Here is a 27,077-nt window from a genome sequence, read left to right as displayed (position 1 = left end):
AACCTGCCACGCTTTATCATCTTGCTGCATGATCCTATGTATTTCAGTCTTTGATAAATGTGTATTGTGCCCCATATCAACTGTACAAATGTTGGCTTTACACAGGTATAACACTCAGAAAAAAAAAAAAAGAAAGATCAAATTTACACCTTTCTAACCTCAACTTGTTCCAAAGCAGAAATAGTTATTATCTGAATTGGAAGTAACATCTCTCTCATAATATGACTTTGGGTAGAGGAAAAAGCTGGCAAATGAACAGAAGTGACTTCAGCTTGACAGTGTTTTATATCAAAGACTGTTTAGAATTAATTTGCTTGCATGAAAAGTGTACATTATACAGCCTGCTTTGTTCTTAGTGTATTCTTTTACCTAGTCGAATTACTCCATCTTACAGTTTTAAGAGTTGTTACAAAGGCCAATTTCAGCGATTTCAGGATAAAATGTAAAGACAAACTTTTCTCCAGCTTTACTAGTAAAATATATATCACGTGTCCCATTAGCCAGGCAATATGGAAGGCACATAACACACTGCTATCTGATTTTCAGTTTCTTTCATCTCTGGTGGAATGGTTGCCCATAGTGGCCAGCTCCTGCTCTGTGATACAATGCCAGTAATTCTACCTCACACCTGTGATGAGGAGAAAAAAATGTCCTAGAATAGATCATGTCTGTGGTTCTGAAAGATTTTATTGCAACGATTTTATTGAAACTTTTTTCAAAGTTTCCTTTAAAACACAGCTTTTACTTGTACCTTCTGAGATAAAATGTAAGAACAATTTTTAAAAAGAACTTTGAAATACTTTGCAACATAATAAAATAATTCAAACTCGTACTGAAGAGACATTTCTCTGTACTGGACATTCTGTCTTTTATCCTGCTGCTTAGTAAAGGGGATGAGAGATGTCCAGTTACAGGAAAAAATTGACAAAAAGAGACCAAGATCTGGAGAGAAATTCACTTCTTAAATAATAAGTGTAAAAGGTTTTTATCAGAAAGTAATTTTGAATAGGAAAAGGAAACCCAGAGCAGACTGAATTTTCATACTGTTTTCAGTAGTAAACATTAACATGAGAAGAGCAATAATTGGCTTGCTTGGACAGCTGTGTCTGAGAGGCCTTGTGGTTGTTCCACCTCCCCTCTTGTCTTTGTCTGAGTGGAGAGAATGCCTCAGAAGTATTATTGGACAGGTGATCGTTTACCACAGGAAAAATGCAGAGCTAGCTTGTCCCATAATAAATAAAAACTGCTTCATATTAATGAATGCATACCATCAGCACAATATAGAGATACGTGAGAAACCATAGCACAACCTTAATTTTCAACTGGTGTCATTTTCTGTAAGTCTCAGATGGGCTTCTCTGCTTAGATAAGACTAATAACCCTCTTGAAATTACAAATCAAAAGCTGACTTACACTATGCAAATGAAGCAAGTTCCCACTTTGTGACAGAGGATTCATTTGTACCTCAGATTAGAGGCTCCAATCTGTATTTCTTGGTGACTAATGAATCTGGCCTCTGCAGACCAATTTCTGTTCCACTCTAGTTAATGGCTGCAGCAGTATCAGTGCGAGCATTTTGACTATTCTGTCTCCGGTTAGAGAAAGAAAAAAGGCTTTAATGTCACTTCGAAGTATCTTCCACCTGCCAGGAAGGTCGTGGTGGTTCACAGCACAGACAGGAAGAGAATATTAAAATGAATTAGGCTAATTAATCTTGCCCTGACAATAGCCTTGACCAACTTTTCCTATTCCGATTTGCACAGTGTAGTATTCCAGACCAACATCTTTCTGTTTGTACACTGTGTTCTGTTTCCATTCCTGATGCTTTTAAATTGATCAGACAAATTATATATAGGCTTAATGACACATTATGAGTAGGTAAATGGGACAGAGTAAACAGGGTGTTTCAGCAATGCATGGCATACTCAATGCACAGCTACATTATGCATTAATGTAAGAGCCTGCCTTCAATTGATTAACTGATTACTGTGATTGATTGGATTATTTTGTAAAAATAATGTAATCATGTCTCTGAATTCTTCTTCTTCCTTATTTACTGTTACTTTATATGCAGCTTAATGAACCTTAAAACATAATGATAGAGTTGTTACAAGAAGGACTTAAAATGGCAGCTTTATTCAGCTTTTCAGTTTTGCCTTCACTGATAACGGGGACAGTCAGTGGACATCTTGTTTGCTCTATTGATTTCCTTCTTTAACTGACCTTTGTGCAAGAATGGAAGTTAGTAATCTTTTTAAGTATCTATGAACAGGTACAGGAACAGGAGGGGGAGTGAGAGTGGCCCAGGCTAATTTATATCCACTGAGTCAGCTTCATTTCATGCCTCCTGTAATAAAGAAGGCACTTTGTCATAGACAAGTAGTTTATAGCGCAGTGGCTGCATGAGTTGTGCTAAGTTTCCAGAAGAGTATTATTGCCATTTTAGCCTAAGCTGCAGAATGCCAATTTTGGCATTAGTATTTTTAAATAGAATTTATATATTTGGACATTAAGATAAAAGCTTCAGGCAAAATTTCTGGCATTTATTTTTACATTTTTTTAGCACATTAATAAGACTGTCTTTATATCTGATACGAGACAAGTCAAATCTGCACGTTTACCACTTAGAGACCACACAATGTTAGTGGCTAACTGCACTTCTATTAATGCTAATCCAGCAAGGGAATGGAAAATATTTTTATGTTGAAATAGTTTTCTAGTGCAATTAAATCACAGTAAATCATTCTGACAGTTAAATATTATAATTGTCACCAGATAATGCTGGAAATTTTCCCCAGCTGCCTAAGGCAATCAGACCTAATGATAGTTTTCTAATGAATGCAGGCAATTGTTGACACAGTGGACAACCTGCTCAGGCCTGAAGCTCTGGAATCCTGGAAAGACATGAATTCTTCAGAACAAGCCCATGCAGCCACAATGCTACTTGATACATTAGAAGAAGGGGCTTTTGTCTTGGCTGATAATCTCTTAGAACCAACCAGAGTCTCAATGCCCACAGAAAATATTGGTAAGTGAATTTCTTTTCAAGTTCTAATTAAAGTGCTGCAAATTGCTTTTACACAAAAACAAGAAAAAATATTCTTTGAAAGGTGAGCTGCGCAACATTGGTAGAAAGCTGTACTTTACCTGCTTGTGTAGGAGAGGAATTGCTCATAAGTAGCAGTGAAATGCAAAACTAGCATTCTTCTTTAGTATCCTCAATACAGTGTAGAATAGAAAGTACTTGATGTTGTGAAGTTGATTTACCACTGAAAAATCATTAGCAGAGCCTATGGATATGAAGAACGCTTAAATGGCAAAGTATAGATTTTTTTGAGGTAACTGCTTTCTGTAGGGCTGTGGAAATGCTTTTCTATTATATATAATCTGTTACTAATGAATTTAAATTACTTTTTACGATGCACTCTGCCAGTTAAATATTTTAGGCACTCAGAACATAAGCAAAATGTTTATATTAAACATGACTGCCTTCAGGTAAAAATGTGTTCAGTGGACTACATCTCCCATAATGCAGAATAGCTATGCTCCAGAGACTACAAAATAGCTGAAGATAGTTGGAGCATAATTTAGAATTTAAGTGGTGACAGTGAAATGAAGGGCTTTGGTACTAGAGATGTGCAAATATTGGTACATGGGATGTGTTAAAGCAAAAATAATTGCTATGCATAAAATTAAAATTCCTTCATATTCCATCTTATGACAAAGATGAATGTAGTTTCAGTGAAGTTCAAGGAAGCTGAAAGTCTGAATTTAAGAGGTACCGAAATGGAGACTTGGAGTAGACTGCAGGAATGAGAATTTTCACGTTTCAGTATCTGCATATTTGTAACTGCAAGATGTTTCTACCTAGTTTATATTTAAGAAGGAAGATACTAGGAAAGGATTGGGAGGTGTTACAGCCTGTTATCAAAGTTGTTTCTGAAGGTATATATATAGGTAGAATTGCAGAATGTTGTCTGAGAATGCAGTCCAAAATTAACTGTTACTATATATTTCCTCTCACCTATATAAGAAAATGTACTTTGACTGTGCAGGAAAAAAAAAAGCAGATAACCTTTTCCCAACTCTCATGTCTTTCATTTCTAAGACAAATGCACCTTTGTGTATGGCTGGACATGTCTCTTAGCATGTACACACTGTTCCATGGACCTCAGTAGTGTGTCTGAACATCACTTCCTATGAGGAGCTATCTTCAAATCATAGTAATGCATCACTGATGCCATGCAAATCAGCATATACCAGTGCTGAATTCCCAGCACGCATAACTGTGTCTGGTTTAGAGAATAGAAAATCATTCTCCCGTATTCCTTTTGTAGGTCCATAGTTTAGATGTGTGGTCTGACCGTTAAACCAGTTTAATGTACCACAGGTATTTGACAACAAATTGACCACACTGACTTATATGGTTCTACATATCCAAGGGAATCCAGCCTTTAATGTTAATCCCACGAAATCTCCTCAGTATGAAGTGATATAAAATTAAAACTGATATCTTAAGTTTTCCATTTAAATACTATTTTAACAGAACAGAATAATTTTTTTTTCTTTCAACCTTTCTACTGAATTAGATATGGGGTGGGAAGTAAAATGGTATAAATACTGCTTAGCTAAATACACAGCATAAGTGTACTTAAGCATTTACGTGCTGACTTTTAAAACCTCTTTATATCTAAATCAATACTTGAAGTTCTAAATCTGCTGTCTGTGGATACTACATAGACATTAGGAGCTTCAAAATTAATGTTTCTCTGCAATACATATGTTTGCGGTATTTTTAAATGGATTTTTTTTAGGGGCACACATTAAAGCAAGGTTTGATGTCATGTTTTCACTATTAAAGTGCTGTCATTTTAGTAGCATGCACTAGATTTAATTAAAGTTTAAAGAAAGTAACTCAGTGTAATTGAAACATTCCAGTACAGCTCTATCTTTTAATGGCAAATGAGACCAGCAGTGTGATAAAACTAAATATTGATTGGGGAAAAACAACTGTCATCTGGCATATTGTAATCTGGCCAAAAGACGCTTTCTGCATCCTCCTTTTTAACACTTTTTTTTCTGTCAAATCCGCTTAGTTTTGGATGTTGCAGTGCTCATTACGGAGGGCCAGGTGCAGGACTTGAAATTTCCTCAGGGCAGTAAAGGAGGCAACTCAATTCAGCTCTCTGCAAGCACTGTGAAACAGAACAGCAGAAATGGTGAGTCCTGAGTACATAGTACCAAAACTCCATTAAATTCTATACATTACCTCCCCTAGTTAAAAAATGAAAACACAACAAAACTGCTCTGTGACTTTTTCTTGAATACAGTGGGTACCTGGGCATTTTTCTTCAAATCTGTAGCCTGAAAATGCCCCTGTGTTTACTGATACTTTATTTTCCATTCATTATGGTACAGACTACAGCTTTCCTGTATGTTTCTGCAGCACAATGATGGGATTTGTTTTCTTTTGTAGGGTTAGCAAAACTGGTTTTCATCATTTACAAAAGTCTGGGGCGTTTTCTTAGCACAGAAAATGCAACCATAAAGCTGGGCAGTGATTTCGCTGGTCGGAACAGTACAATTGCAGTCAACTCCCATGTCATCGCAGCCTCTATCAACAAGGAGTCTAGCCGGGTGTACCTGACTGATCCTGTGTATTTTACTCTGGAACACATTGATGTGAGTTATGCTAATGAATTAATGGGAAGGTCATAAAATCAGCAAGACAGAAAAGCAATGCAGAAAAATAAGTTTTTTTCCATTTGAATTTTAAATGTTGGACTAAGTCAGAGACATGAGCTTAGTTAAGTTTATGAACATAAAATTAAATAAGCCTGGTTCAGTAATTATTAGAATTTAAATATATTCTTAATGAAAGCTAATTCAGTAATCAACATGAAAATGTAAGTGACTAATTTGTTTCCAACTGAAAATTAACTCTTACCTTAGGAGCAGGGGAGAGAATAACAACTGTTAAGGTTCTTGTTTGTCTGATGTAACAAGTTTAAATGACACTTAAACTTTTTACAATGATTTTGGACCAAGCTCTGCAAACCTATACAAAGCAATTGTTTAAAATGCATTTATATAGTGAAGAATGAAGTGTTATATCTTAGTTTGCCATGCTTGCAATCCGTGTATATTTTGTCATGATTTATTTTAGGTGTTTCTTTCCTCTTCAGTTTGATCCTTTCTATTTCCGTGTCTCACCTGGGGAAAGTAAATAATCAGTACAGTGATAGAGAAATTATGGTTTGATTTTCCTCCCATTTTGCCATTTATTGTAAATGTTCTAATTGTTTTCCATCAAAATAGATAGACATTGAGGAATTAAATGTTTCCTGATGTCTGTTCATATGACTTTGGCCTGAACATAGGTGAGAATCAAAGAACAGAAATACTACTTTTAAGTTCTCAATTACAAGAAAAAAGTCTCTTTAGAATAAGTTTGCTGTCCTAATTTCACAGACACCAAAAATGGCTGTATTGTACCATCGGTGCATAAAATTGTAAGATGGAAATTGTAATTGTATGAAATTGGGTCTACAGTAATTGAAACTACACTTTAGAATGTTTCGGACTATAAAGTCCATTTAAACTAGATATCTTCCTTGTATAACATAGTCCACAGTTTTGCTGATGAAAAACTTTATTGTCCGAAACATGCAAAGTTTAATCTAAATTACTCTTTACACATACTAAACAATTGTTATTGCCATCTCAGTGTGTAAAATCCTTATTTTATTTTATCCTTCTATCTCTCAGCCTGACAATTATTTCAATGCAAATTGTTCCTTCTGGAACTACTCCGAGAGGACTATGATGGGATACTGGTCAACTCAAGGCTGCAAACTGGTCGACACAAATAAAACTCATACAACATGTGCTTGCAGTCACCTTACCAACTTTGCAATTCTTATGGCTCATCGGGAAATTGTGGTAGGTAATGATATTTCTAGCCATGATCAGGGAATAAACTTTTAAAGAGTTGCTTTAAATTTTTAGCAGGATACAAAATTGCTGAAGTTTCTTAAGTATTTATAGCTTCTACCCACTCAGTCCAAAACAATTTGCTTTCTATAGCACTTTTCTTCCTCACCATAAAGTTACAAGTAAAATAACAAAAAAGAAAGAAAGAGAAAGAAGGACAAGAAACTTCTTCCAGTCATATTTTAAAGTAACCGACCAACCTTACAACCATTTTACAGACTTTGCAGTACGACTGGAGGCTGTCTAGGGGACAGGTGTGCAGGTTATCCCCTGAAAGCACAAGTGTCAGCTCTTCTTAAAGCAGGAAGGTCAAAGCTGGTACTGGTATCTTAATTGCCTTTTCATAGTCTGAAATTTTGTTGTCTAGTTAAGCATTTCCTGGATGTGTAGGGGCCCAGAAGATGCAGTATTTGCAAAGATATGGGGCTTTTCATAACTGCATGGTATTCTGAAAGGTCACTGAAAAGATAACTGAGATGACAAAAGGGATTCTGTTACAACTGAAGGAATCATCTTTAGCTAAAGATGACATTAGATCTGGAATTACACATGTAACATTCTGCATTTTGTCCTAATTGATGCGTAAATCTTTGCTTTCTTTTCCACTGTGGATTTGCAGGTCTATAGGGAAGAACATGTATGCTTATAGGAGGGCAAGTGAAAGTTCTCCTCTTTGCATCAGAGCCTAATGCTACTTTCAAAATGTTGTCTCTAATTACTTTTGCCTCACAAGTTTACAGAAGGTCATAGGAAAACTGAAAATGCTATCTAATAAGGCTAAAAACAATAATATTTTGCTCTCAGACACGCTCCTCTTCCACTTCTGTTCTTCTGGGAAGCTGACCTGAGATTGAGAAAGTACTGGGTACATTTTGCCCATCTCACGTAAAGAACAAGTAACTTTTCTGGATGCTACCTGAGAAAATAGGTTTCTGTTTATACTCATAAGGAGTCATATTAATTTTCTCCATTCTTGGTTATTTCTAGTACAAAGATGGAGTGCACGAATTGCTCCTCACTGTCATCACCTGGGTGGGAATTGTCATCTCTCTTGTTTGCCTGGCCATCTGCATCTTCACATTCTGTTTTTTCCGTGGCCTACAAAGTGATCGTAACACTATTCACAAGAACCTTTGTATCAACCTATTCATAGCTGAGTTCATTTTCCTAATAGGCATCGATAAGACAGAGTACAAGGTAAGTCTTCTGTGTATGTACTGATATTTTTCCCTGAAATGACTGAAGCACATCTGAATTAAAACATGACAACACTGTCAGGTTTCTAGCATTCTGACACAGCAAGGCTGAAATTAAAGCTCTAAGTGAAAATAAGTAGACATGATCATAGATAGTATTTACATTCATCAAAAATGTCTGTGGCCTTAATTTCCCATTTTCTCATTTTCCATTGAGAAATATCAGCTATTAATGAAGCAGGTGTTTTAAACTTCTGAAAGAGGAACTGAAATGTTGATATACTAAGAACATATATTCACATGTCTCAACAGCTACTGTTTTTTCACATATATATATTCGTACAGAGACTTATACTTTGTTGTTTTTTTTTTAAAACTGAACATTCATGCAGGTTTTTTGGCAGTATTCATGACATTTATTTAATTTGTCATTCAGAAGCAACTCGTGTTGAAATCTAGTAAGTTGGTAAGAGTTTCATCCAGAATTCAACTAAAAAAAGAGAGAATTCAGACTGATTCCTGTTATGACAGTGGAAACTTGCAAAATTACAGCAGGCTTGATGTCTGCTTCATAATTTTAAATAAGCTGTATTACATTATGCATCTAGAACCAGCTGTTCATGCCTCAGATAATCCAAAGTACAAGCCCTAAAATGATACCAATTTAAAAATTAAAGGTTTGTTTATAAAAATTGAAAACCACTGCATAAATGAAGAGAGGTGAGGGTGCCGTTTCTGTATCTTTAGTTGTATTTACTTTCTGCAGCTGCTATGAACACATTAGTATTTGCAAATATTCAGTGTATGTTTTCAGGTTGGAAAAATGCTCCTGAATTTGTGAAAGATCTCAGATAGATGTACGTGCTCTTCTATTATGCTCTATTTAATTAGAGATGAATTGATGTAAAGATTTTGTGGTTTATATTTCCATCTTTCTTTTTCTTTGCAGATTGCATGTCCAATATTTGCAGGTCTCTTACACTTTTTCTTCCTGGCAGCCTTTGCCTGGATGTGTCTAGAAGGAGTGCAGCTTTATCTAATGCTAGTAGAAGTATTTGAAAGTGAATATTCTAGGAAGAAATACTATTACGTTGCTGGCTACCTCTTCCCTGCTACAGTAGTTGGTGTCTCAGCAGCTATTGACTATAAGAGCTATGGAACAGAGAAAGCGTAAGTAATCGCAAGTGACCTGAGCGTTTTTCAAGTGAATAATTTTTTAAAGCCTATTAGCTGTCAGAGGGTCCCTGACAGACTAAAATATCATCTGAAAGCTTTATTGGTAAGAGAATGGCAATACTGTGCACAAATTACAATCAAGTCTTTTGTAATTCTCTAGGTTCAGAGGATTTGTACTCTAGAGAGAGCAATTCTAAATTATGGTCTTTCTTTTAGCACAAAAGATTGACCTGAAACAAATTGAAAAAGTAAATAACTTTTTGGCCTCAAATGTATATCAAGTAAAAATTCTTCTCAACTTAAAGTATCTGACAGGCTTAACCAACCAGTTTTAAGCTAATGCTTCATTAGATCTCTTTGTTCAACTGGCCCTCTAGCTAACTCTCATCTTGAATATGACAGTACAATATTCCAGCCTATATGGTTCACTTTGATAATATTTTATCATGCGGGTAGAGCAGGATTAAAATTAGCCACTGCCTTTTATTTATAAAAATAAAAGTATATATAGGAAGTGACAGAAGGTAGACGGAAAACATTTCTGAGGATTTGAGTTGCTAGAGGCATGAATTTGCCTTCCAGTAGTGTATACTTTGTCCTTTGATGAAATTAGTTACAGAATGGGAAGATACTGTTGACTACAAGAAAGCTGCTTGATTTTGCTACTGATGAAAGACAAATAAGAGCAATTCAGTAGGGAACTGGGCTGTATGAAAAACAAATCACTAAGTGAAGTTGGCCCTAATAGGTTTACACATCATTTGGTTTGGTATCATATGCATTCTTTCTCTCCAGTTGTACTCCCAGTTGGGATGTTTCATTTATACCAGATTGTTTTTCAGCCAAACGTGGCATCTGAATGCTTTCTATCTCATATTCCTCAGGAGTAAGCATGTTGCATATGCTGTAGAGTTAAAAGGAGATTCTAAAGATGACTTGGAAAAGCTGTGAAAAGTATTCGCTGCTGTTAAATTCAGTAGTTTATTACAGCTCCTGTGACCAAAGCTTTTGATCAAAAGGAGCACTCATTTTGATTTTGTTTCTTCTTCTACATTATTTGTTTCTGATGATGGATTTTAATGTACAGTGGTTTTATTAAGTAGGACCCACCATAAAAGTTACAGGTTAAGAAACATTGTCTGTGGACTAAATGATACTGCTTGTCATTGTTTACCAACAAGATGTTAGTTTAAGTAGTATTTCTGTGCTTTTCATTTATTGGACTGAGGAGCTGTTGAAATTGTTTACCTTTCACTTTTTTTTTCCCCCCCTACTGTAGTTGCTGGCTCCATGTAGATAACTATTTTATATGGAGTTTCATTGGGCCTGTTACCTTTATTATTCTGGTAAGAACTTTATTTTTTTCTTTTAGGTTGTCTTGCAGAAAAGGTCAAAAATAAAAAGATGAAATAACCTCAGTCAATACCAATCTTATTCATGAGATGTTTCATGAAAATGCTTACAAACACTTTGTAGCATGACCAGTGGTTATATAAGTGTTCAGAATCTTTAAAGAGTGCTGATCAAATGATTAATTGTCAGAGCTGCAGTGAAACATCTGTATAGCCTTTTTTCATAATGGTTTGAACTCTGAAGGTCATATTGACATGTGTAGCCATATGAAAAAAATCAGTGAAGTACTAAACACATTTTTTAAAAGGAACCAGTATTATTGCTTTCAATTAAGTCACTATTCTACATGTTCCAGAGTTTAACTGCAAATTTTCCAACATAACTATCTCAAAAGAACGTTCAAATATTGGATAATTATGAAAATCTCATGTCATAGTACTTATACAGTATTCATATCTATATTTGCATATGCACATTTTTCAGTGACTGCTTCTGTATGTATTTATGCTACATGTTATGTGTATCAGACATACAAGTTCATGTGTTTCAGCATAAAAAACTAGAATATTGTGTAACCAGGAGAAGGCTTACAGAAATTTCTACTTTTTCCTTGAGTAAATTCATCATATGCATGTATACCCATATATGCACTCATGCCTGTGTGCCTCATTGTCCATTCAAGATTGAATGTTGTATTTTTACACCCATTATCTGTTCTCGGAGTACTGCTCTTCACTTTCAGGTAAAAAAGGCAGAGTCATTTGTCATCCCAGGGAACATCTCCCTGTTTTTTCAGGTTAATAACATCAACACTGTATGATGTAGGACTTGGAAGGAAAGCAAATGCAAAGCGTGCATTTTGGTTTTATCTGGTAGTTCGGTATCTTTAAACTTTGCAATGCTTAGAAAATATTCTGGAAGGCTGAGGCTAAGCACATAATCGGAGTACACAGAGAGCTTTTGTCATAACTACTGATAGTTTGAAAGGATGAATTAATTTTGTTTTAATGCTCTTGGAAGTTGAAATAATTGCCTGCTCCCCTGCCTTTATACAGTAGTGGGGCTGTGAAGGGTATGCATCCAGCGTAATTTTGAGATTTTTTTTACTATTGTAGATCTGTATGGCAGGCATACTGTTTGAAAATTTTTGTAGCTTATAGTTTACTTCTCCAGGTAAAAAAAAAAAAAAATAGATATTTTGGAAGTGGAAGTTTCTATTAAAAATGTACCCAGCTAATCTTACGTAAGTTCTTTATTCCCTCCTAGCATCTTCAATATTGAAATAAGCTTATGTGTATTTAGGTCAGTCTTACTTTCTACTTACATCAAAAAACTATTTCAACCCTTGAGTAGGCATTTAAGAAAAGATAATTGTGCAGGGTGGAAGGCTTAGTTCATTGGCATATGTAACACAATGGAAAGCACAGCAATGACAGCAGAGTAGCAAGGTTCTAGGCTGCAGCAAGTGAGGAGTTGCTCAAGTACAACAGCTGTGGGTACAGAAAGAAACTGCTTACCTTCAAAAGGCCTCAGGTACACAGGGATCTCCAGAGAGATACCTTTGCTTCCACTGCCAACCCTTAAATGAGGTCTGGGAAGGGGTGGATCCTGGCTCCACCCTTCCAGTCACTCAGAGGCATTGCTTGCACCTGAGCTCCCCTGGGTTGGCCTTGCCTTCCCACCAGGTGCTCCATCACTGATTTGAGCTGTGGCTTAGCATTTCCACTATAGCATATTTTCAGAGAAATAGGTTTTGATGAGTGTATGAATTGAATTCAAAGCATTGAAATATATGCAAGATTTAAATCTAGACCATTATAATAATTATACAGAGTTTATTCTAAATACTTTTAAATTAAATCAAGTATCAGGATAATGGAGACTTTTTAAAATGAAACCTACAATTACATTTGAAATATGTGTTACTATTTTCAATATGATAGGAGATATTTTTCAGAACAAAGTCGTTTATTGCAGTTGTTGTAATCCTTAGTAGAAAATCACTTGAAGTTTCCTGTAACTGTGGTTCAGTTACCTGAAGTCTGATTCTGTGATGAGAATTTCACTTTCTATGTCTTGCTTTTTATTTCATCGTTACTGCAAGTATTTTGCTAAGTCACCTCTATTTCTCTCTTGCTTTAAAATAACATTTCATATGGCAAGCTTTGGGCATTGCTCATGGCTTTTTCACTTCCTCATAACCAGGTCAGAGTGAGAATAGAGGTGAAGGACATTTAATCATATTGACCATGTACAGACATAGTTCACTATTATTTACTGGCCATGACATTATTATCCTCCAGCAAATCATTTAGACTGAGACGCAAAAGGCTTCTGGGAGCAGTATTCCCAACTTCAAAACTATGAAACAGCAGGTAGCAATCACAGCACAGTTCCTGGGAGTAATTCTTCTCTAGCAATTGCTTTGCCCTCTAATCGTCCCAACTGAGAAAGCAAGAGACTGGAAGTAGTGTGAGAACTGTAATGGCTGAAAAATAGTATGTCATGGGCAGTGTAACTGAAGACAAACCACAGTTGTACAGTAGTATTCTTAGTAGCATGAGAGAATTTCACCTTAGTAAGCTTTTTTTACATGTCAGTCCAAACACTCATTTTTGACAATCTTGCTTACTACTCTAATTTACATAATTTTCTCTGAGTTTATAAGCGTTTGCACTTGTAACTATATTCAGGTTTGGACAAAATGAGAGTACAGAAGTAAGGAAGGGGAAGTATGAAGTTCCTCAGTATATCTTATGAGCAACTTCCAACTTCACTAGTTCCTTAGCCTGCCATGCCTTTGAGCACCAGGGTTATTATATCTATGAGAAAAGAACATGTAAGTAATGAGCAGTGGGAAACCATTAGTATGCCTGAAATGGTTTAATGAAAGCTTGGATCATGACACGTCAGGAGCTGTTCTTATCATTTGGACAGCTCCATCTGCATCTTTAATAATTAATTCAGTTCAGTAAGAGTTCAGCTTGCACGCTCATTTAGAAGCCTTCTTCAGAGAGCACCTCTCTCGCTGCCAGTCCCAGAGAGAAATAGGCTTCTGCATGGCTAAGAGCAAAGATCTGGAGATACAAGAGCAGTTTTAGAGCTGCATTTGCCAGGTAACAAAAGCTCCAGGGAGTTCAAAAAGGGTCAGAACATGTGCAGTTCAGCTAGGTTACTTCAGAGTGGTGTTTCTGTTCTTCTGTCTAATCATATCCATGTCAGCACTGCAGGCTGTGTGCAATGAATTTTAAGCTGCTAAGCTAAGGCAGACGTGATTCAATTGAGCAAGTTGATGGCTATAAAACAAACAGTGCTCTCCTATAATCTGTGGTCAGAAAAGCCGAAGTATTTTGACTTCTATGTAGATCCATGTTCATTCATATCCAAGAAATGAAGTTGGTTTGAATTCAATTCAGCCAAAACTACTACAGTATGCTTCTCACAGATGGAGCCAATATGTTGGACTACCAAAGGCCATTTAAGCAGAAATTCCTGGGATGTCCTGTTTAATTTACATGGGAATGTATGAGACCAAAATCTGGATGCATACATACAAATGCACAGATATCTAGCTCTACATTTAGAAAGAGACTGCGTTAATAAGTTTATGTATAAAAAAACATGTAAGTATATTTTTGTAGTAGCTACTTGATAAATGGTGTTTATCTGTTGCTCACAGGGAATTTTATCATAATTATTGCAAAAGGTGGCTTTCTTTGGCTACTAATTAATTGTATCTGTGACTAATTCCAACTCATTAGTCTTCTGTGGAGATTATTACGTGCACTTTTTTTGAAAGTTAATTTGACTTGAAGACATTCACTTTTAAAATTACTCAGATCCCAGGTGCCAAAAGACAAAATTCTACCTATGTCTTTTATCATATCCCGTACCTTCTGATTACTAGACCAGAACTGGCACTGTTTGTGTTGGATATGAAAGAAGCATGATCTTCCAGGGTACTGCTTTTGATTATTTCCACAAAAATTCTACATTTTTCATATTTAAAGTAGTTATATTTTAACTTTGCTTAATATGTATTTAATTGTCATTCTTCTGCTTGATTCTATCCAATTACACCTGCCGTATCAAGGGTTAGGTAGGAACTGGTACTTTAAAAGTACTCTTGTTCTTTTTCCTCCTACTTTTACATACATTTCTAAAATGTATGTTTATAGATTAAACTAATTTCTCTATAATCCAGTATCCTGTGTCTTATAGTGAGTAATATATTTTAGAAATTACAACAAAAACCTAATAGAAATGTTTCAGATGTGTATACTGTCACTGTGTGTGCGTTTACATGATGTATTTATTCTGGTTACCAATGAAGGAGAGCCATATTTCTGGGGTGCAGATTTTGGTTCATCTTGGATGGATGCAGCCCAGTTGTCAGGATGAGGCCTAGCTCATCAGCAGCCCATTATGTAATAAGAGTAAGAGAAAGTCGTCACTGTCTGAAGCTCATTTTTTTTTACCTCACAAGGTCTCTTTCAAAAGCCCATTTTGCTGTTCATATGGACCTTTATGTGGCCCCGGAGTACTGCATGTTTGTGGTGAATGCTCTTCTTAAATAAAGGTGTTTTACTCAGGCCTATCTGTCAACCTTGGCAAACATCTATGAGTTTATTTGCTTAGATTTAGCAATCGTTCAGCAATCACACGTGCATGGAATAATACAGGTTGGAAGGGACTTCAGGCGATCTGTGGTCCAACCTCCTGCTCCGAACAGATGCAACTCTGATCTCAGAGCAGCTTACTCAGGGCTGGAAAAGCTTTTCTTACGCAGTCAGTACAAATGAATGTGAAAGTACTAAATATTTTTCCTTCTTATACAGACTTTTCCCCTACTTGTATTTCTCACCAAGAAAAATGATCTAGCTGTTTCTTCTAGAAGTAATTATTCTCCAACAAGTTCCTTCTCTCACTACTTCTGTCGGCTGTTTTGGGGGCTCTACTTCCTAAATTAGAATTAAAACATGCAGTAAGAAACTGTTATATACAATTATTCTGTAGTTCAGCAAGGATGTATAAACAGAGAGAGCTTTGTGGCTCTGTCTAAAAACCTTAATATACTGGAGCTTGGATAAGGTTTTGGGGTAGGGCCATGCCTGCTTGTATGTCACCAGAGGAGCCTCAATATCTAAATACAAGTTTTTGTTTTTCATATGTCAAACCAAAACTACACTCCTACAAAGAATCAGAGAATAAAAACCTCATGTTTCATAAGGTAGTCATTTATGGACTAAGCTGAGCCTATGAATTTTTGATCCAAGAATGATGTTGCTGCTACAGTGCAGGATGCTCCAGGGTAGCTCCTTAGGCAAGAAGCTGTCCTGTAAATGCTGTTCTGAACTGGATTGTGCAATCCCTGAGGCAGAGGGTGCAACCAAAGTTGATTTCCATGTTAGCATTGGCATGGTGCATCTCTTTAGCACGTAATCTGTTCGTTTTCAGAAAAAGTAAATTGAATTTACCTTTTTTAAGCAAGCTGGAGGAGTTCATCTTATGCTAGCTACCAAAATATGCAAATAACTTTTTCAAATACAGAACAATGAAATCTGCCTGACGAGGTGTGGAACTGAAGAACAAGGCTTGTGAAGGGCTTGGAGAATATGCCCTACGAGGAGAGACTAAGGGAACTGCAGCTCTTTAGTCTGGGGAAGAGGAGGCTGAGGGGAGACCTTATTGCTCTCTTCAAATACCTGAAAGGTGATTGCGGTGAGAGCAGGGTTGGTCTCTTCTCACTGCTGACAGATGACAAGGGGAAATGGCCTCAAGCTGCGCCAGGGGAGGTTTAGGTTGGATATTAGGAAAAACTTCTTTACAGACAGGGTTGTTAAGCACTGGAATAGTCTCCCCAGGGAGGTGGTTGATTCACCATCCCTGAATGTGTTTAAAAACCATTTGGATGTTGTGCTCAGGGATGTGATTTAGTGTTGGATTGTTAGAGTTAGGGTAGCATGGTTAGGTTGCGGTTGGACTTGATGATCTTGAGGGTCTTTTCCAACCTGAGCAATTCCATGATTCTGTGATTCTGTGAAGGCCAGAGCCCACTCTCGTTTCTGCTGCAAAGGCCAGAGACAGGAGCAACTTGCTTAGTCATCCAAGTAACTTATGGCTGCACAGTGGAAATGTAGATAAGAGAAATTATCACAATGATGAAATGAAATGTTTCTCAACTGGTTAGTCATAACTCAAAGTTTATAAAAGACAGTTGACGCAGATATGAATTTTTTTATTTGCAGCAGTGGAAATCATGCTTAACATACAGTATGTACATACTTGCACTTAAAGTTCGCGTATTTTCTGTCAGTTCCTGAAACACTGAGAAGAAAATTGTAAAAGCTTATTTTTGTTATTTGTATCACATACGCTTTTTGTGTGAATGTCAAGATGCAATTGTAAAAACATTTTATTTTGCATCAGGACTGATAAGGTCAAAAACTGACAAACACTTCTCTGGTGTTGAAAACTACAGCAGGAAACACAGTGTCCATTCTGATTTTGAGTCTGCAGCAGCAGAGATAACATGGTTGCCCTTAGCAGTAGGAATTATTTCTGTAATAAATGCTTTTATTAAACAGACTGGGATCAAAGTCTTCAAAATACTCCTCTTTTCTTTATTGCTAAGATCTTCTGTTTATTAGGATTTCAATTACATTTCTGACTATTGTGGCACTGCTGTAGGAACACTTCTGGTATGAACCCAATGTTACAAACACTGTGAGGATTTTGGTGTCTCAAACCAAAGGCTCCCCAAATTAGAAGCATGAGCTTGATGATTCTCCATCAGTCGCCATTTGAAGATACATAGGGAAAATTCAAAGAGTAGGGTTATAATCCCTATCTATCTAATACGTCTGAGCATATTCTCCCCTCTTCTATTAGCTTTTGGTTGAGGTATTTCTTGTGTACTGTTGTACTAAAAGATAGGGAAGTATTTTCTTTTTCACAAAGGGACATGGCTCTTGCTGTTTTCAAACACAGAATTTTATTTTAATTGTTTGCATAACAGAGGACAGCGCACACTAATTGTTCAAACTGTTTACAATGTTTCAACCCATTCTGTGCAGACATCCTTGTATTTGGCTTTCTGGTGTTCTTCACGTGTTCTGAAATCAGTAGCAGAAAGGCACCCGCTGCTTTTGATATCTGTGATTCCATTTCACAATAGGAGAGTAGTGAAATAAAAATATAAAAATATAAAAAATTGTTTTCAGTATCTTCCCTGGTGTTATCTATATGTAAAACAAGAATAAGACAGTCCTTTACTTCAAGTGGCATGCAGTCTCGCTTCAACAGAATCCAGACTACAAAACAAGAGAGAGGACAGTAGGGAGGGTACACCCACAGCATATGTCTATGGCACTGCTAAATTTAATGCATTTGCTGCATCATTGTTTCATTTTCTTTTCTGTTTTTTTTTTTTCAGTTACATTTTAGCTCTTTTCAAGACCACAGTGATTTGTGAGAATAAAAAGGGAATCAAAAAAAAAAAGGGAGAAATCAGCAAAGACGAAAAACCTTCCAGGAGCAGAATGGGATGGTGAAAAGGCAACTAGTATAGCACAGATGGAAAGTAGTGCCAGAGTTGAGGGGTGGAGGTGGACAGGGATTGAACATAGCATGCTGGAAGATGGAGCTAGATGGACACCAACATGTGGTGGACATGAGCTGAATATGGCTGGTTCATGATGCTGTAGTCAAGTCAGCAAAATGTAGTGAAACAGTAACTTAGAACTTTTTTGCCCCTCATCTGTATTTGCAATCACTTTTTACAGACAATCTGATGAAGTTACTCAGTTTCTCTACATATTAGCAAATAAACTATGGATGTTTTGTTTAGTCTGTAGCATCATTATTATTCAGCCTTTCCCTTGAAGTAGTTTAATTTCATTCTTATCTGTTTTGACAGCTGAATCTTATCTTCTTGGTGATCACATTGTGCAAAATGGTGAAGCACTCAAACACTTTGAAACCAGACTCTAGCAGGTTGGAAAACATTAAGTAAGTGCTTTGTGTTCAAGTATGAGAACTATGATTATTTTCTGATTGCTGAACTGATTGAAAGCTACTCTCCATTAGTAGCACATGCCATTCTCTCCCAGCAACTGCAGATGTCAATTAGAAGCAAACAGAACCAATCCTGGTTTCGTCACATTGTTTCCGTAATGTCACAAATGCTGGTCAAAATTAGATAATTTCAGCCTGGAACTAGTGCCAAGGAACTGTTTCACAGAAGTACCACTGCACTGTAGTAATTTCATTTGCATTTAAAATGCAGTTCAAAAAATAATGTTCCTGTTTGCATGACTGATATGATTATATTAAGTTTGTTTTGTTAAATGACTTTTTGATTTAAGGATTCTGAGCAGTTTCTACTCGGAATCCTGTTCTCCCAAGAGAATTGACTCTATTATTATTGTGAACTTGAAGATTACCTGCTGTTTTCGTGCTAATTTAACAAATGTTTACTTTATCTTGGTGCTGTACTGCAGTATCCTTTTTGCAGAGTAATGCAAGTGTTATATGTTTAACAAGGTTTTGTCAGCTTTTGCTTCTTTAGATAGCCTTTTAGCCTATAGCTTTATGTTGTACTGTAGGTTTTTGTTATCAACACTGAAGGGATGGTGCAACTTTATAATACTAAGGGTTGGATGTGAAAGGGTCTTAGCGATTTGCTTTGAATGTTGAAAATGGCAAAGGGAGATTTTCACTAAGGCTAACATTGTGACTAGATGTTATGGATAGGTCAGTATCAGCTTCACTGCATGTTGCATGATGAGAGAGAGAGCTAATCTTTAGCATCTCTCTCTTTTCTTCCTTTTCCTCTTTCTGTCTTCTCATCCACACCAGTAATTACCGTGTTTGTGATGGCTACTATAATACGGACTTACCTGGGTAAGATAGAACCCTACATTAACAAATTTCTGGCATGACTTTTAACTTTGCAAACTCGGTCAATATTGTGGATTGCCCTTAATTTTAATTAACTAGTTTTGACATACCTGATTTGCTAAAGAATTTTTAACTATTATATGCCTTTATAATCTTAAATTGCTTGCATCTGCATTTTGAATTTCCTAATTTTGACTAATTTTTATAGACAATTAAAAATGCTCTTATTAATTTCTGTTACAATTCTGTCTAATAATTTTGTTTCTCTTTTCTGCTTATAATGCTTTCTAGCTATGAAGATAATAAGCCATTTATCAAGTAAGATCATTAGTTAGATGTGGAATTCACTGACTAAATTCCCTTTCCCTTTCATTCTGTGCCGTTCTCTACAGTTCCTTTTTCTTAACCTATTCATGATGGAATCTTTTTTACACTATTCTATAGAGCAATATCCATATTTTTGCCATATTTCAGCAGAGTTTCTTCATACAGAAGTTAGATCATCTAGCTTTAGTTTAGCTGAGTTTATCAGAGCATTAAAGATTTGGGCTCTAGTCTTTTAATCTGCTGTTTAACCTTTGTGCATTTGCGTTACATTATTTGGTGTCATATAGTAGCACCACTGTTTAAAATCTATGCAGTGATTAGTGGCTAAGCCAGATTTATCAATCTCTTTTGTAATAGCAGATAAGGCAATGGCGTAGTTGGGGTTTGCACTATGCTTCAACATTTCAAAGTACTTTTGACATCCTGTGCAGTTCTTGAGAAAGAAAAAGGTCATATCTACTTTTGCTGTTTTCACTGGAGACTAAAAGAACCAAATGGAATTGTTCTTTCTTTAATAGATGAAAGGTTAAACCCAAGGAATTTTTACAATTGAATATGAACCTAGTAAAAGTCAACTGCAGGAACTGAAATGTTAATATTGGATTTGGCAATGTGCAATCTTATAAGTAACGTTAGTAAAATTAATTTTCTTTTACAGATCCTGGGTCCTGGGTGCATTTGCTCTCCTGTGTCTTCTTGGTCTAACATGGTCATTTGGCCTGCTGTTTATTAATGAGGGAACAGTTGTGATGACGTATCTCTTCACAGTATTTAATGCTTTCCAAGGAATGTTTATTTTCATCTTTCATTGTGCCCTTCAAAAGAAAGTAAGTTACTGAAAACATAAACGTGTGTTCCCTAAGTCCCTAAAAGTACCACATATATTTCTTGAAAAACAGAGAAAAATATACAGGAGTATTTTGAAGAAGTTTGAGGAAGAGACTAAGATCAAAAACAATTCTTGCTGTGTGTGCTTCAGAGAGTCATTTAACTTCTCTTAGGCCTGGATGAGTTTAAAATGGATACAGTGTTTCCAACCTGGGCTTTAAAAATTTAGAAGATTTGGGAAGAAAATTATTACAGAAAGTATACTGTTTAACATTGGTAATGCGGTATGTATGATTTTGAATTCACAGCCAAAAGTCCTTTATGTGCTTATGAATCCAATCTTGCCTGCAGCACTGCAAACAAAGGATCTTTTACAATATCAGCCCATCTCAGCCTGGAAACATTCTCTCAGATCAAGGCAAAGACCTCTCATGAGGTCCTATTAAGCTGCCACATAAAACTACAGGTGATAGGCAGGGATTATGCTGTGAGCACTTGTTCATTACAAAATTAAGTCAGATCTAAAAATTAATTTCATTGTGAACTTCAACACACCTAAGAAAAAAACTGTAGACAGCTGGTAATGGGGGGAGTTTACTAAGTACACCAGCAGGACTACTTGATTCCAAGCATTTGCCTCCTCTTGCAAACCAGTAGGTAAGTGCTCTTAACTGGAGAAACTGGAACCCCCTCGCAATTACCTTCCCTAATGAAGAGATGCTCTAAATTAGTTCTGGTCCCCTTTGCTTAGTGGTTCCATACAGAGCAGATCTGCTGCAGAGAGGGAAGCTCATAGAGGAGAGATGAACAGTTAGGTGAAAAGGAATTGAAGGGCACAGGTAGGTGGGATCGGGTTTCCTGCTCTCCTTCTGTGTACCAGACTGAGAATGGAGACTGTTTCCATGCCTTAGGGATGCTTCAGTGAAAGATAAAAAGAAAATACTCATAGAAGGCATGGCAAATGAAAATAAAAAGAGTGGAGAGCAGAGGGGAAAGTGTATATGTCAAAAAAAAGCCCACCACAAACCATAAGATAAAATGCAATAAATCCTTTGTTTGGAAACACCCAACTTGCAATATTTAGGTTCTAAATATTTTTGCCAGTTTTAGGCAGGAAGCCTAACACTTATTAACTCCTTTTATAATTAGCTCACCAGAGACATAATTAACTGATATTTATAAAGTGGTTCAAGATTCTTGGATAAAAGGTTGCTGTGTAAGGGCAGAATCACATTCTTGCATGTTCTCAGCTGTAACCATACCAGTGTCACTAGATTTGGTGTAGACAATGGCTTTCAGATATGTTTTGGGAAAAGATGCGGAAGACAGAACGGATTTTATCCAGAGGAACATGGCATTGCTCTCATTTTGAGATAATAAAAACACAGTTGGAGAGGAGAGTGATGGTAAAAAAAGAGAAGAGGGAAGAAAATGCAAAAATTTTCAAAATGTAAATAATTTGTTGATTAAGCTTTCATATCCTGTTGCCCTTTTTATCACTGGTGTTGGACTTGAAACAGATCTCTATTTTATTTATTGTTACAGCTGTGCGTTGTTTTTATATTAAGTGGAGTCAGCAAAAAGCAATATTAAAATACCAGTCAAGTGTGAAAAAGCATAACCTGGAGCAGTAAGATTTGTACCTGATAGAATGCTAAAGCTGCCATTTAAGATTTTTAAGTTTCGATGAGTTTGACTGGATATCATCCTATCCTCTGTCTGTATAGCTAATATAGTCTTGTTATTCTGTTATTACTAGTTGGTCACTAAATTGAACAGAGAAATAGAATTGTGAAAGTGAAAACTATTATGTTTGCAGTTCTGACAGGATGATCGTGCTGTTGCTTCCATCGGTTTTCAACAAGCTATAATTTAGAAATAATGACAGAGGAATGTGCTGTACTGACGGATAATGTACATTCATAGCAATATAGGCATTAGGCAAAAACAGCCCTGGAGGGTGGTATTTGGGTAAAAATATAGTTTTGATTGCTATTGTCTCTACTATGTAGTGTTCTGGAGCATTTAATATCCATTAATGGTCAGGAATGTGTTTTCTTAGGTGTTATAGGCTCCAGTGATGATACAGACTTACATTTTTGAGAATGCAAAGATAAAAGATTATAATTCTATGTCCAAGCATTTCTGTCTTCCTTTTCTGTATGTGTGTTTTGTGCTGATATTGGTAGGATTTCACTTAAAATATGTACAATATGCTTTTAAATAGATGAGTTATTGTTCTGGGATTGAAATCAGGGCATTAACTATTCCAATTTTCCTGAAGTTCATAGTTTATAGAAACACTACATTACATACTCTGTGATTAAAGTTCTTGGAATACTGAAAACAGCACATGTCATACGTAAATCCACACTGTTAATATTTTGCATTTTTCCTTCTTTCTTTTCTCAGTTTTACATCATAACTTTATTTCTGTCCCATATATTCTCTAGGCCAAGCACAATTTACAAATTAGCTGAAATGTCACTTTTCAGAGGAATTTAGGAGTCTCATTGATGCAGATGAGACTCCTGGATTACCAAGTATCTGGCAGAAGATTTATGAATGTAACATTCCGCATCTTTACAAGTTTTATCCAGTGTGTCTTTTCACTGATCATGTTGCCAGGATGCATGTGCTCTTTTCTGTTATTGGAAAATAGCAGTGTTGCAGTCATCAAATGTGAGAGAATTAAATGCTCTGTAAAATCATCCAGATCACATCTACGACAATGTTAATGCATGTGAATTACAAAACTAAAGTTTCCAGTAGTTCAATGGAAACAGAAGGTAAATAAGTGCAGGCCGAATACTAAAATCATTATGCCATCAGAATAATGTTATTCTCTCAGACAGAAATCTCATGTACTTACTGTGTTCAGACTTCTACGGTCAGAAGAGGCAATAGCAAGGATTTTACTTTGTGGTCTTAAAAGCAAAATATGCTTAATTTCCAAGTCTTTATGGTTCAGCTCCTGGCTCTGACCTTTACCGGTGCCCCACCGCTGCAGCTGGTGAACTAGCAACTATTTGAGCTACCCAGAGTAACTTCATGTGAAAAAATGCTCATAGTCCTAGTAGTTTAGAGTAGATACAGTCTTCCTGGCATGCTTTTATGGAAGGAATAACTTAAATGGGCAGTATTGAGAAACTCAAAGGCTCGTTGCTGCAGCCCTTCTTGCATGCCAGGATGGGAAGGCAGGCTTTCTATGGCTTACACACCAAAAACTATTGCAAAAAAAAAAGAATATTTTCAGCCAATGTTCAATTCAGGTAAAAAAAACTGTATTAATCTATAATATGAAGACAAAACAAAAATCATCGCATAATAACTCAGTAACAATTATTAATACACATCTAAATGAAATATGTGTATACCTTAGAAATAATTCAGAAATCCTGGCTAGCCGATAATGCTGCCATTAAGTAAGGTAAAATATGTGATTTCGCTAATGGCCTTCAGATAATTCTTGTTTTTACTGAAATGTTTGCTTGAAAAGCAGTTGAGTATTTTCAGTGCAAGGTTCGTGTCTTTTTGTCAGTGAAGGTATTTGACACTATTTTTTTGTGCTAAAGTAATTTTTTTCCCCATAGGTACGTAAGGAATATGGCAAATGCTTCCGACATTCCTACTGCTGTGGTGGACTACCAACTGAGAGTCCCCACAGTTCGGTGAAGGCATCAACAACAAGAACTAGCGCTCGCTATTCCTCTGGCACTCAGGTAACAAAGATTTTGACAACATCTTTTAATTAACCTTATTTATAAAAAGCCTTCTGAGATGTGTTCCAATCAGAAGTAGTAATTGTCTTCTCATTATTATCACTTAGATGGCAAATACACACTTCTGCATACTAGAATTGGTTTTTTTTAAAGATTTCATTTTAGTTTGGTCTAATGCAATCACCTTATTTTTCTTGTAATTACGGGCTGGTTTATTGGAAGGTTTATACCATCATGTTTCATCTAAATGAAATTTAATAAATTAGAATTTTAATAACAGAGGATGGAGCTTTGCTCTCTGCTATAAGAATGGCTTACTTTAGTCCAAAATAAATGAGAATATATATAATGGTACATAAGTAGGAAAAAATCTTTCTGTAACTTAATGCACTTCTGTGTTGTTGCTTTACATTAACAGAGTCGTATAAGGAGAATGTGGAATGACACTGTGAGAAAACAATCTGAATCTTCTTTTATCTCAGGTGACATCAACAGCACTTCAACACTTAATCAAGGTCAGTCACTGGGAACATTTCAGTTTTAGAAGACTTAAATTTTATACAGATTTTATATAATTTAATTTAACACAGAAGAATTGAAAAGAACGTGTTAAAAAAATCTGGAACAAATGTACTCTAAAAGTAGAGTTTTAAAGTCATCCACGAGCACATTTTAAAGCCATGTTCCCTCAGCTGGCCCCCTGAAATAGAAGTTGAATTCCTCGATTCATGGGATTGCATTTAAATGAGTCTCATCAATAATTTAACTTAAAAGCAAGATCATAATTTTAAATCTTTCCTAACCTTTATAGGTTAAATCTGAAACAGAAATATGAGTGCAGTAACATTTTAATGCATATTTGACTATGATTTTTAGGTGCAGAAATTTTCCCAGTGAAATCTAATTGATATCATTTCTATGCAAAAGATGTCTGTAAAGCATTTATCTTTTTTATTTCAAAGAGCATTGTATCTGTCACATGGGATAGAATCCAGATTTTCAGGCACAGAAGCCAAAACTAAGTTTCTTATCTCAATTAGACTTTGAAATCTGTAACTGCATTTTCATGTCTAGTTAGAAGACGAGGGTATTAATCGACACAGAATGTCCCTTCTTTTCTCCACTTCCCCCACCCCTTTATTTTAAAGCAGTTTAAGTAATGGAGGCGAAGACTGTGCAAGCCAAGCTCACAGCCTATTGTTCCACTCACATCCCTAAGAGATAAAACATGTAGTTCTGACCAATTCCTGCTCAGCTCAGAAGGTTTTCAACAGAAAATTTACCACTGTCAGGACTACTGTAAAGCTCTTGTGAATCACAAATAGCAAATTTTCCTCCCGTGCGCTTTTTAGAAGATTCGGTGGTCGAGACCTGTACTTAACTTATGTTTGCATTGGAAGTAAAAAAAAGTGTAGCATTTGGCAAAAGACAAGATTTTAAAAAGCATGATCCTACTGGCTTACAGAAATATCTAAGACTTGTATGTCTTATTGTTCCCTCTGCCTGAATCTTTATGTTCCTCTGGCAAAATAAAAAGTATCAACTGATTTCTCTAAAGTAGAAAATGAATTTTGTGTTTTATTTATTAAAAGCCTACAAATATGGTATAAAGAAAAGTCTGTGATTTCACCATGGAAGGTACGCTCTGCCCCCACTGCAGCTTCAGGTGATTCAGAGCTGAGAGCAGGTTTTGAAGGCTTCTCCCTGCTTGGGAGCTCCAGTCTCATCACTTGAGATGCTCTGTGGTAACTAGAAAAAATTAACTGATGCTATTGTTACTCAATTACAATAATTCTGCTATCTCAGTGATAAATACCTGTAAGAATAGTTTAGTGATTATTTAGAAATTAGCGTTGGTTTTATTTAAAATAAAAATCAATGCCTTAAAAGTGGTAGAAAAACTTTGGATTGGATAAAAAATTCTCATACTATAAATAATTCCAGATTGTAATTCAAATAAAGGTATTAACTGTGGTACACAACAAAAGTATTTCTGTTAGTATTTCTTGTAAAAATTAGATTACAACTGAAAAAAAGCTACAGTGAAGTGTTTTTTAGTTGTTCACTGATATAAACGATCACAATCAGGCCATAGATCTCTGCATCTTTGATTCTTCTGCTTCTGTTCAGTACCAAGCATTAATACAGAATATAATATTACCTTTTCCATTGCCAAATAAAAATACAGTATGAAGATATAGCTGGCTTTTTAGTTTTCCTTGGGTCTGTGATACAGTGATTCTGATTTATTGCTGTGCAGAGCAACAGAAAAGGAAGTAGAAATTTAACTTAACTGTTCAAAGTAAGTTTTCTTTGTCATTCTTCCAGACAGTTTTTCTTGTATTTAGAAGTCAGAGATTGTCTATTTAGTTCTCAAAAGATGCTTATTTTTTTCTAATTTTTCTGAATTCTTTAAGTGATGTCGCACTAACACGTAAACTAGGTTTTGAAAAAATCTGTTAATTCCTGTAGTATCATGCTTCATATTACATTGTTTGTAAACTGATTGTTTAAATAAAATTTGTCATTCAAGGAATTCTTTTTTAAAACCTGGCAGATAAATCTGTAGCATGAATGTCCC

The 27,077-nt window shown here is 35.9% G+C and overlaps 1 protein-coding gene and 1 long non-coding RNA gene across 23 annotated transcripts in view; one reads left to right on the top strand and one right to left on the bottom strand.

Moving 5' to 3' along the window:
* ADGRL2 (adhesion G protein-coupled receptor L2) overlaps positions 1-27,077 on the top strand; it is a 383,711-nt gene that overhangs the window by 350,520 nt on the left and 6,114 nt on the right. For 19 of the 22 annotated variants that reach the window (XR_002441011.1, XM_021404127.1, XM_021404137.1 and 16 more), the window contains 11 exons: positions 2,845-3,028; positions 5,097-5,219; positions 5,477-5,682; positions 6,769-6,942; positions 7,981-8,190; positions 9,139-9,359; positions 10,645-10,711; positions 18,637-18,728; positions 20,605-20,773; positions 24,368-24,496; positions 24,915-25,011. Coding sequence is in view for 21 of the 22 variants with exons in the window: in XM_021404127.1 (XP_021259802.1) it covers positions 2,845-3,028; positions 5,097-5,219; positions 5,477-5,682; positions 6,769-6,942; positions 7,981-8,190; positions 9,139-9,359; positions 10,645-10,711; positions 18,637-18,728; positions 20,605-20,773; positions 24,368-24,496; positions 24,915-25,011 (1,672 nt within the window). In the remaining variant the exon portion in view is untranslated. The remainder of the gene's footprint in view (positions 1-2,844; positions 3,029-5,096; positions 5,220-5,476; positions 5,683-6,768; positions 6,943-7,980; positions 8,191-9,138; positions 9,360-10,644; positions 10,712-18,636; positions 18,729-20,604; positions 20,774-24,367; positions 24,497-24,914; positions 25,012-27,077) is intronic. The other 3 variants (XM_021404135.1, XM_021404142.1, XM_021404147.1) reach the window with 1 other exon arrangement.
* Positions 5,096-12,271, bottom strand: LOC110402263. Its single transcript, XR_002441013.1, has 3 exons — positions 12,236-12,271; positions 5,948-6,213; positions 5,096-5,195 (listed from the first exon to the last, which is right to left on the bottom strand). It is a non-coding gene; the product is annotated as an uncharacterized LOC110402263 (long non-coding RNA).

Source organism: Numida meleagris, chromosome 7 (assembly GCF_002078875.1).
Source record: "Numida meleagris isolate 19003 breed g44 Domestic line chromosome 7, NumMel1.0, whole genome shotgun sequence".
Classification (NCBI taxonomy): Eukaryota; Metazoa; Chordata; class Aves; order Galliformes; family Numididae; genus Numida; species Numida meleagris.
Note: the sequence above shows the minus strand (reverse complement) of the source record. Positions and strands in the feature narration are given on the sequence as shown.